The sequence below is a fragment of the Aptenodytes forsteri genome, unplaced genomic scaffold (genome assembly GCF_000699145.1).
Source record: "Aptenodytes forsteri isolate BGI_AS27 unplaced genomic scaffold, ASM69914v1 Scaffold60, whole genome shotgun sequence".
NCBI classification, from domain to species: domain Eukaryota; kingdom Metazoa; phylum Chordata; class Aves; order Sphenisciformes; family Spheniscidae; genus Aptenodytes; species Aptenodytes forsteri.
Window position 1 is genome coordinate 78,827 of NW_008794175.1, and position 12,008 is coordinate 90,834.

Below are 12,008 nucleotides of genomic sequence, written 5' to 3' on the forward strand. Positions count from 1 at the left end.
CATCCCAATCCCCCAGCAGCCCCCAGCCGTATCTCTCCCACAGCTGGCCTTCTTCCCTGGGGTGGCTAGTGCCTCACCAGCACCCAGTTTCTGCAGGGCTAAAACAGCTTTGGTGCTTTCCTCTGGGAGTGGAGGAATCGGGGCAAAGCCACTCGGTGACAACTTTGGTTTAGGATACAAACATGCAATCTTTAAAAAAAGGGAGAGGGAAGGGGGGGAAGGGGGGGGTGGTAAATGAAAACAGCCAGCCCACAAAGTGCAAAGAAAGCATCTGCACAGGCATCTCTTCCTCCACCTTGCAGGCAGCAGCATAGGGGGAAAGTCAGAGGAGAATGGAAATGTGACCCCTCTACCCCAGAGAGGGGAAGGAATGCTTTTGGGAGACTGAAACACTACCACCGGCGCGATTACCACCTCTCGGCCCTCTCCAGCTCTGTGTTCCCAGGGGCGTTCGCAGGCTGCAATAGCCTGGCTTTCCAAAGGTACCGCTCAGCCCGCGCACTGGCGTTGCCCCCCCAGCTCCTAATGCAGGGACAAGAGCCGCTCCCAGACCACCTGGAGGCAGGAGCAGCCGGATGTAAAAGCCCACATCGCTTGGGCATTCGATCCCCTGCCTCACGCTCTTCCGTGCTCCCCACCTAGCACCTAACAGCAATTAAACCCTTGCACCCACTCTTTTTCAAGGGGGAGGTGAGCCAGAGGACCAGGGCTCCCCTTCACCCTGCCTCAGCATCACCTGGGTGGGCTGCGGGCTCCCATCAGCGCTGCAGCCCCCTCTTACTAACCTGTCTCCCCCTTGCCTTTACCAGTAGCCCCGAAAACCTGCCAAAGCTGCCCCTGCAGAGCTGGCACCCTGAAGCACAGGTCTTGCCCCAGCTGGTGTTACAGCCCGGCACACCACCCATCACCGCCCTGCCCAGCCAGCCGCCCCGCAACGTACTGCTGCCTGCTGTGTCCTGCCGTGCCAACCTCCCCAGGGACCTGCTCCCCCTCTACTACAGAAGCTATGAGGAACATAAGCTCTTCAACAAGTTTTGAAGAAAAATTAAAAATTTGAAAATTTAAACTGCCGTTCAACTTCTTTTCCCTTTTTTCTTTTAACACCATCAATTCCTTGAAACTCTGCAGAGATCAGGAAAGAATTTCACAAGAGCCAATTACTGCACCCAGGTTTTCAAATGGAGAAAATTTGACACTTCATGGTGAAAGGCTTTTTTGATATAATCCTTTTATTTCCCCACCATGTCCAGAAGTGCACATTTCAAACAAGAGTTCCTGGGTTACAAGCTTCTTAATTGATCATTTTGGTGAGATGCATAAAGCCAAGATTGAGCGGCTCCAGCTTAACCTACAGGCTAAGCATGTGCAGACCTTCAGGTTTTAAACACAAGAGTCTGATTTTCCGTTTAGGGCTCTTTTAAAAGCTGAAAGTGAAGACAGACAGCTACCAGGAAGAAGGAATCTATGTCGGATAATTGGAAGCATTTACAATTCATTGCACTTGAATGTAGGCTGAGATTTAAAGGGTTTTTTTTGTTGTTGTTCAGAACTCACCATATCCTCCCATTTCTACACAGACAATCTTAGACTTGCAAGATGCAGTGACAAGTGTGCAAAGATAACCAGTCAAGAGGAAAACATGAATTTATCTTTAATACAAAGGACCTAGCACATTTAAAAAAAACAAAAAAAACAACTTGGGGTTTTTCATCCCTTCTTTCCTGCATTAGAAATTCACATCAGGTGTATCAGGACCTATAGCAGCACCCGAAGAGCTAGCCTAAGTGCCATCATTTGCATTCAGAAAGCAATGACACCAATATTTTTGTCCAGGATTTCCTGGGTGGAAATACAGGCGTGCATTCCAGGCAGTGCATGCAGAGCCCGGCCAGCAGCTGCAGGACACCTCAGTCCCCCATTCGCACTACAGGACAGACCTGTGCATGCATAGCGTGCCTGATGCAGTCTGGGCACGCAGGGCTTGTTGTGTAACATGGCATCATGTGTGCACAGAGATGCTGTTTGTATCTCTGGAGGCATTACGGCGTTAGTCTGAAGAGGTGCTGGCAGCCCCAAGAGCTGCTGCATGCGCGGGGCAGGGAATAACAACGAGCACCCAGGACGTGAACCCCCAGCACTTGCCATCCAGTGCTCAAGGATGCAAACTGCGATACTCAAACAAGCCTGCTACAAAGTCTAGGAGTTTTAGTCTGCCAACTTCATTTCCATCAACATTTGCATCACACTTCAAGGAAACAAGCCTTAAAAGATGTAAGGTAGCACATTTTTTGTGATAAGGCAAGACCTACTAGCAGATGTCTAGGAACCACTGCTGCTTCTCCCTGGAAAGAGGGCTAGGGACACTGGTTTTTTTATTTCTAATAAAGGAATCTCTCCCCATTCCACCTCCTATGTCTTCTTTTCACATCAACGCTATGGAAAGTCTGGTTTGGGGGCTGGCTTTTGATGGGGGAGGGAGCAGGTGGTAAAGCTTTTACAGATCCCTTACAACAGATGACAACGTCCGCAGTGGCCATTTACCAGCAACTGCACCACGAGAAGGAAAACACCTTTCATTCCCCTAAGACAAATGAAACTGTAGAAAGGACAGGAAAAACAGGACCTGCTCTGCATTTCCCTTCGGCTCACGTCCTAAGCTTGCTTTTTTCTCCTCCCTCTTTTTCCAGCCAAGTCTAACGCACAGGGAGGGGAATAGTCCTGCTTCAAGGTAACCTGTTCTTCAGTCCCCTCCCGGATGCTCGCGAGACCACCCAGAGTACCTGCAGAAAAAGGCGCTTTGCATGCAGACACACCAGCAGTGAATTCGGACACAGCGCTACAGGCGTTTTGGGCTCTCACGGATACATCGCTGCCATACCCACGGACTACTCTTCCACTTCTGTCTCACCAAAATAGGTTTTATGGCCGGGGATTCAGCCCAGGACCTGCCCTGGGAACAGCACCGCCCAATTTCTGGTTTGTGTAGGAAGGAGTTGTCTTGTTAAGAGATGAAACCAGGAAAAAACAGAAGGGAAACAAAGAGGACAGGAATGATTTTTTTCATATCTGTTCCTTTTCTGTTCCTCTCCCCTGTCATGCTTTAAGGGAAAAATAAAAACTCACTACAATTTCCCCTCTCTCCAAGGAGATTTTTGCACAAAAAAAATAGATTTGGGACACAGTTTGCTCCTTTAAAACCAAAAGTGGGATTTTTTGCTACATATAATTAGAGATTGACACCTGCTTTCACTGCAAACTGAAATGACGCAAATTTTAGATATAAAAAGCTTTTGCCAAACATGTCCAGAAAGATGCTGATTTTGAAGTGTCATAACAAAAAGTTAGCATTTTCAATTAAAAACTGACACAGTAGTTTTTCATACAGAGAAAAATGTCAACTTCAAACAAGCATTTTATACAACTGATATTTTAAAAAATTATTTACTTGACAAAATTGAAAAGTTTCCTTGGGGTAACGTTGTCCTGACTTCTTTTTGTGTGCAAAGTTAAGCTTTCTACCACAAAATATTGATCCCCAAAACCTTGGCAGTCTCAGCCAAGTTCCTCCAGCGGGGAGAAGCTCATTCAGGTCTTCCTCAAAAGTCATCTCAAGCTTGCAAGAGACTGAAACCAACAGAAGAAAGAGGGGTTAAGGGCAGGAAGCCCAACTCTACAACAAGTTTTCCTACCAAGCCCTTAGTCTTTGCCTCAATTCCATCTCACCTTGGACCAGCACAGCAAAGAGCTGAGTTAAGGTTGTGAAGAGCCACACTCAGCTTCACCTCAGGAAGGCACCATCGGTAAGGCAACAGGAAGCACCATTTGCATTTATTTGCCAAAAGAGGAAGGAGAAGGAAGGTAACTATGTAGAAGCTTTAAGTAATTTGTAAACGGGAAGAAACAAACCTCACAAGCCTATAATCCCACACATTCTCGCCACATCACGCAGCGGTTCCTGTTGGAGCCATCATCTACCCAATCCTTCTTCACCAGAGCAGCAGATGAGATGCTGCCCTCCCCACCCTTTCCCCCCTGCAGACCACCAGAGAACTCCAGCTCTCTCCACGCTAGGGAAGGAGGTTTCCAGCTGTTGAAGATCCAGGCCTCCCTACAGTGAAGGTGAAGCTCCAAGAGGTTTAGTTGTAATGTTTTATGCAACACCAAATGCAATATCCAATTATGCAATACATTATGTATCACATTTCTATTTATTTTTATTTAAATTATATACATGCAATATCTGATAGAAAGGTGGGCCCTGGAACTGGAGGAAGCCATCTGAAGACGGGTGGAGATAGCTGCAAGGCCAGCTCATTGCTGATTCTGTCCTGGGCAAACCTCACAAGCAGTCACTTTTCGCTCAGTGGCTGAACAAAAAGAGAAAACACCCTCAGGTTTTTTTTTAAAACAGGATTTTAAGCTTCAGACTCCACACTGGAAACCTCAGCCTGCATGCTTACTTTGAAAGCACTAAACAAGTTTTGGTCACAACTTTAAATTCTTCAGCGAAGCTCAGTGTACCCAGCCTCCTAGGACTGTCGGCACTGACAGAAGAGGTTTCAGACCCTCCCTGAAGATCTGGGCGAGGTTAATGCTGGGACCTGTAACATTTAAATGCTAAAGCCATGAAGCTCCAAAAAAATACTCATTGTGATCTTGAAAAGAACGGCCACCCTCCACCAGTACAAGCTTTCTAGACTACCATTTTAAGTGTTGCTGTGCTGGTAGGAAGAGGAGAGAGCTGAGCAAGTCCCACCCTCTCTCCAAGCATCTCTGAAATGGAGAGGGATTTGTCAGATTTGTAAGTATAGTAATCTAGCAAGGTTTCAGAGGAGAAAGTAACAGTAACTGTGCAATGACTGTATCCCACTGAAAGACTCCACCTCGTCAGTGTTGCAGGAGATGGGCTGCTCACAACCACCACAGGTCAGGCAGATCACTCTCCCACCGGCTTTAGATTAACCAAGACTTTTCTATACTGTTTTCCTCCACAGCGACACCATCTCTGTTCAAATGACTTCCACACCTAGTATCGCTGCATCAGACCACCTTAAACCAGTGTTTTTCATCAGCAAAGCCAGTAAGAAATCCGTTCCCGTCAGGGTCACCCAACTCACCTCAAACCTCCACCACGCAGCAGTTCAGACTCCTTCATCCCCGCAAGTCACTCTAGCTCCCTGTACTTGTATGGCAAGAACTTCATTTGGCCGTTTCCATCTCAGGAGCCTTCACTTTGCCACATAAACATAACAGCAGTAAGCCTGGGGCAGAGGCAAACCCCAGAAAGAAGGGAAGATGAAGATCTTGCTCATATACAGCGCTCTCACACGTAGATCAGAGCATACTGAGGCTACACCGTTTCTTACACTGTAACCCAAAGCTATGATGATACTTCACGTTTCTCCTCTTTAGGAGCTTTGTCACAGCTATAAACAGAAGAGGACCTGAGAGCTGTTTACCATCAGCGGAATGTCCCAAAGTAAGGAAAAAGAGATGCTGGGATTTGGGAGAAGAGGAAGTTCTTACAGTTACTACATCCACATTCAGCCCAAACACATGATAACAAATCAGTGAAGTGGAAAGCACTTCTACAGCTAGCCATACAGCCATACATTGCTGGAAGATGTAAAGCAACAACTACTCTTAACAGACATGCATTCATGGCAAAGAGCACTTCATACTACTTGCTTTATATGTGCGAAGAATTCATGTCACTAGCAGCTGGACTGGAGGAGAGTTTATTCCCCACTTCTGTTAGGAGTACCTACAACCCCTTCAAGTAGGGCTGGTGACAACTACAGTCCCCAAACCCTTCAAGCACTGTGCCACCTCTCACTCAGTGTTTCTCAACACACGTCAGTTCTGAGCAGGAACAGTTTTTATTCCAGCACTACAGCTTTTCCCAGAAGGAATTAGTCCCAGACAATAAAATCCCACTCAGTGGATTTACATACGATGGAGACCAACAACAAATCTAAGCTCCTTTGCAACTTAAGGCAATTTCCATGCATCCTGAGGACGGGGACGAACAAGAAGCACCCAGGGAACTGTTCTACAATCTTTTCAAGTGTATTTTTCTAAAGATCCCTTGCACGGGTGAGGGAGGAAATTGGTGCATGACCCCTCTTCCCCCCAGAAGGAAAAAAGGTGTTCAAGCCAAAAATCTCCACAGCAGCATGGCCAGCTCTACAGAGCTGTAAAACACCCAAACCAAAACAGAACAAACAAAAATGCAAAACCAAAAAAAACAAAACTACCACCACCAAAAAACCCAAACCAAAACAAAACCACCCCGCACGAAAAAACCCCAAACACCCTGCATTTTCCCTAAAACCCAACATCTTGAATGCCTATGATTAAACGAGCATCTCAGAAAAATACTTTTTGGACAGAGTCTATGGTGGAGGTGAAGGAAAACAAGAGTTTGGAGTTCAAGAACTAGAATACAAACTCAACTTCATGATTAAAAACTGTCATGAAAACTGGCAGTGGTGTTTTAAGTATGGTTAGAGCAGCCCTGTCAAGACACTGCATTTGTAAGGGCACATACCTACTCACACTTGACTTGCAAGTAGGAAATGGAAGTTATAAAGGAATTTATGCAATGGCTCTTCGCCTTACCTAGAAGGTGACATTATACTCCTTGCTGAACTCCAGAGAAACATCACTCCCTTATTAGATATTAAAAAGAAAAAAAAAAAAAGCAGCCAGAACCCTTAGTATCAGTCCAGAACTGCTGACCCCCAAATTACTACGCTTGAATTGAGAATTTGTTGAAAATGCAACACAACTTCTTGTACCAACATGTTCACGGCTAATAACTCCCTTCCTTCCCTCAACACACATTCATATCCATTTTGGAGGAGGAATCTGGTCCATCCTCTTTCTCCAATTTCATCTCCACCAGACACCATCTACCAAATGTGTTGCTAGTCCTCGGTCGCCAGCCTTTTAGTCAAGCGCTGTTCTCGGCTTAATACAGGAAGAGCTGCACGTGCCCATACAAAATACAAAACAAGAGACCACGCACTGAGATGATCACATGGACAAAGCAGACACATGGATGCTTTCCTTTCAGTAAAGGTTCCTGTACAGAATTTCTTGTCGCAGGAAGAGTCCACCAACAATAAAAACCTCAGGAGAAACTAATTGAGCTCCACACGGTTGAACAGAGTGAAATGCCAGGTTGCTTCCCGACTGCGGGGGTTGCAGGAATCTGCATCAGACAGTAGATAACGTTAGGCTAAAAGAGGCAGACGCTGTCCCCCACCCCAATCAACCTGAACACTGATGTATTTTAATGTTATAACACCAATGTCACCCAGCAAGAAGTCTTTGCTGGTGGAGGGGAAGCACCATAAAGAGAAAAAAATTCATTCCAGTTGCAAACCTTTTCCTTAAGGCTAAGCTTAGTCAGTAGGCTGATGACACAAGCTATTTTATGGCAGCAGGGAGTAAGCGCTCTCCTGAGCGGCCGAAGCCTATTTTCTAGTGGTAACAGACCACAGGCATAGTTTTCCTTCAGTGCATGCTAAACTGCGCAAAGAGACTAATCAAGAACCGAAGAAGGCAGCAGCTTCAGGAATTGCTGTGGTACATAGGAAGCAATTACAGCTGCTTTGGGAGGCTTGCTTATTTTCAGGGTCAGGAAAGGCACCCTTCTAAAAGAGAAATGTTAAAGGTTGAAAAATGTCTCTCTAATAACAGGGGAAGGAGAGAAGAAAAAAAAAAAAAGAAACAAAGCCCATTGCATCTTCACCAGCACCTCCAGCAGACTGTTTCCACTGGGCTGCTTCCCCGTGCCAGGGGCAGCAGCAGGCACTGCCACAGGAGAGGACATTGCCAGCCTGCGGTCCCAGTGGGCAGCGCTTCTCCTTCCACCACCAGCAGTTACAGCAGGGGATTTTGGAGGGGCTGACTTGGTGACAAAAACATTGTTTACTTTGCAGGGGAGTGTTGGCATCAAAGGGTGTGCACATTCTCCCAAGTAACCAGGACACACGACTAATCTGCAGCAACGATGCCTGTCCAGAAACAGTACATGCAGTTCCTTAACGCAGACGGTAAATACAACACTAAATGACAAGACTAAATGAGAAGAGCAAAAGCAGGCCGTCACCAACACACGGGTAAGAGAAGAGCAAAAGCAGGCCGTCACCAACAAGTGATGTTTTATAAAGCAGGGTATTTAGAGTCACTTTGTGCAGGTTCAACGCCTGGTTCCCCTGTCCAGCCATCGATTCAGGACTTGCTCCCACTCCCTGGACTGTGAAAGGCCAGTCCCCCCTGCCCCCATTAGGTGTCCACGGTTCAGCGATGTGAATTCCCTTCCTTGCCCCTGCCAGCAGCAAACATTTTAGGAGGGCAGCCAGCCTGAACTATACAGCTCACACCAGGTGAGAAATCCTTCTGCACAGGCATCTCTAGGATTTCAGGCGCTCTGCCATCCTCATGAGCTACGTCAATCCAGCACCCCAATCACAAGGTTGCTGGTTTTAAATATCTCTGCCTGGAAGTATAAGAGCTTGTTGGAGGCCTTCTGTATGTTAAGAGCTCTTCATCCCCTGTTGTGCAGTGACAGTATTTTACACCTTTAAGTGAGGATGCTGACAGAAACAGGGAGTTGTTACTAGAATTCTCTGCCACACCTTCAGACACATTATTGCATGCTATCTGTCCCAAGTGCCATGGCATTTAATTCAGAAAGTATAAACAAGTTTTTCATGCTTCAGATTTAAAAGGATACCACCGATAAAGGTTAGAGACAAGCTGCCTCTAGCTATTGCCATGAGTAAAGACAACAGAATCCCTTTAAAAATTTAAAGTGTGTATGCTTTTTCCACCCTTCAATACAGAAGTCACCATGCAAAGCAGTATTTCCATGAAAAAGTAGCTCCAGTTTAGATGAACAGGAAAAAAAAAAAACCATTCAATGACAGTTTTACCAGATGCAGTAATTAAAAATCCAAGTTTAAAAAAAAACAAAAAGCAAACAAAGTCATCATCAAGTTTTCTGTTTTATTTAAGATTTTAGTTTTAATTCTGAAGAAAGAGGTACATTTCCTTGGTTTTAGTTTTAGAGTCAGGTTATAACCATGTTTATTTATCTGTTTCTTTTTTCCTGTCTTTTCAATACTGCACAAACGTCCAGAAACTACAGGGTTAAGTAAAAGCTGCAGGCAGAGGAGGTCAGAGGTTGCTCCTGATGGTGATCATGTGGCCCCAATGCAGTGCTATCCCAGAGTGCCCTAATCAGGTGAATCTTCGTTTTTTTAAAAAAAAGAGAGAGACTGACAGAGGAGACGGAAAGACTGAAGTAAATATCACTCATGTTTCAGCTGCTTATAATTATATTATGTATACACTAGGTATTAAATCTGTGAATACTTTTAAAACATTAAAGTTTACTTTAAATCTAAAGCCAAAATTAAAGAAAAATCTTAATCTCCCCTCTTTAAACCACTCTTTAGCAACATGCCTGTTACTCATAGCTATAAGTGTTTTGTCTTTCAACACACTTCATGTCAAACTCTGACTGACAAAATCCCCTTCTCAAAAGAAAAACCAACATAGCAATTTCCCTGTGTAGTGCCACACTGAATGCAAAATAAATGCTAGGCCACTGCTTGCCCCACATGTTCAGTAACTTCATTTAAATTAAATACCTTTTTCATGTTTCTGCATTTGATTCTGCATTGTATTTTTTCCCCTACTGCAGGTTGACACTTTTCCACTAGGCAGAAATACTCATGTGCAAAAGACAGTAATACTCTCCTTAAGCATTGAGACTGCATTTTGATTTCTCTCTCTCTTTTTTTTTTTCCTTAGAATGATTAGAAAGTATTTCAAACAGTGTATTTCAAACACTGGCTCAGCAGAAACTTAACGAAAAGATACAGTCATGACCCTGTGATGGCATTGCATTTGGGGGGGAGGTTTGATCAGGAACTGGATTCTTCAGAAAGAAAGATATGACAGGGAACAGTAGGTGGGCATGGGGAGGAGTCAGGGTGGGACACTTCCTGCATTTCTAACGTTTTGGGTTTTATTTTTCTTTTTTTCTTTTTCCTCCTGTCCTAATGACGATCCAGCGCTGAGCTCTGTAGTAGATCTGTGGGGGTTTTACTGGGGGGTCTGAAGGCTGTCTGAAAGCCTGGGGGTGGGGAATGGAAGCTGGTGGGGTTTGAAGGAGGAGAGTAGGGATTCCAACTGGCTCTGTGCAGAGGGATCTGTGTGCCGAAGGGGTTACTGTGGTGCGTCTGTGATGGCGCCGCACTGGGGCCGTCCACCTCTGTGAGGGCCTGAAGAGATTTTAGCCAATGTGGAGGATTGTCATCTTGAAGGGTGTCTAAACTGTTTCCTGTGGAGGCTGGGATACCTATGAAGAGAAGAAAAAAAAAAACAGGAATACAGGCAAGTCAGAGCAGAAGCAATAAGCTGAGCACGAAGGAGGTCAATTTAACCTAACAAAAAGCAACAGTGAGAAAACATGATTAGTTTGTACAGAGAATGCATTTACATTATTATGTATAATTACCCTGCCCACAAAACATTTAACATTAAATCCAGATAGGAGAAAGTTCCCCCTCAGAGCACTTCATAAACCACACATTTTTCTATCAAACATCCTGCACAAGGACTACATCCCTGTTGACGTGATCCTACCACACCAAACTACCAGTACACTGCATGCTTCACCTCCTACTCTGCCTACCTGAATCATGCTTCAGCCTCTCTAACAGGGAAACACAGCCAGACAGCCTTATAAAAGAGAGCTTTATAAACAAGTGGAGTACGTCCCTTTTTAAATAAAAAAGTCCAGTGAATGCCTTCAATGCCTCAGGACCAGCGGCGCACATACCGGACATGCCATCCAGCAGAAGGGACACCTACATTGACCCTGTAGATAAGCGCTGATCCGCCTGACTGCCTGCAAAAGTCCCGGGCATGCATTGCAAAGGCCTAAGTGACACTTCGTTATACCTAGTGGTTCCACAAAAATTCCTGGACCCTTGAGGTTTTGTGGATGGAAGCTGGAAGAGACCACCGCATACTGACTTTTTTTTTTCCAGATGTCAATCAGTTTGTGCCAAATACCCATTTGATGGTTTGCCAGCGGAGCTGAAGGAGTGAGAAACGGTTACCTGTGATGATTGCGGGGTCCATCCAGCTGCCAGGGCTGTCCCAATTCAGGCTGTCGGTGGTGGCAGTGTTGGACGTTGGTACACTGTGGTTGGCGTTGGAAGGGGAAGAAGCATTGGGCAGTCCACCAAAGTTGATGTTAATGTTCGGTAGAAGTGCCCTTAGCCCGTCCTGCCATTCCTTCATATTTAAACTCTCTACAGAACTGCTGTTGTCTGGGAGATTTACCAACAAAAAAAAATGAAAGATAAAAAAAATAAAAAGCTGAAGTTAGAAACAGATGTCCTTCTTTGGTGGGGTATGGGATTTTGTTTTTACTTTTTAAGCTAAGCATTTAATACTTTCCCTGTCCAAAAACTAGGGTCAATGTTTATATGATTGATGAATTACTCAGAGGGGCTGGCAGGTTTTAAACCAAGTGTAAGGAGTGGGAGAAAGATTTAACTCCTCCTCCAATTCATATTTCCCATTTTTTTCCGTTCAGAGACTCAAATAGTCAAGGGCACAGTGGCTCTCCCTCTATTACTAATAGGGGAAAACCTACCAGATCCTTTATGAGAATACTTCTGTTGCAAGCTAGATAACCCAATTCGACTGCTTTATTAATGGGCAGCAGGCTCAAAAGGTTTGTTTTTTTTGAAGTATATTAAAATGAAGAAAGGCTAGGTAGGGCTTTGCAATAGAAACCGAACATGAGGAACCAGGGAGGTGGAGGAATATCACAAAAGTTTTTTGTTTTGTTATAGCTCGCTCGTTCACAGCCCTACAGATGTTCTTCCGAAGGAAATGGTTATTAGGTTCTCATGAAGTTGGAGGGAGTGCAATTTCCTCTTGCAGTTGAAGAACAGTAGTGAAAATTCTTTAGA

General features: G+C 44.9%; 1 protein-coding gene across 1 annotated transcript; it reads right to left on the reverse strand.

Moving 5' to 3' along the window:
* Positions 1-9,002: 9,002 nt before the first annotated feature.
* LOC103902933 lies at positions 9,003-11,339 on the reverse strand. Its single transcript, XM_009284052.2, has 2 exons — positions 11,145-11,339; positions 9,003-10,378 (listed from the first exon to the last, which is right to left on the reverse strand). Exons 1-2 carry the CDS (start codon positions 11,326-11,328, stop codon positions 10,077-10,079), a joined length of 486 nt encoding a protein of 161 aa, XP_009282327.1. The 5' UTR covers positions 11,329-11,339; the 3' UTR covers positions 9,003-10,076.
* Between the last annotated feature and the right edge of the window lie 669 nt (positions 11,340-12,008).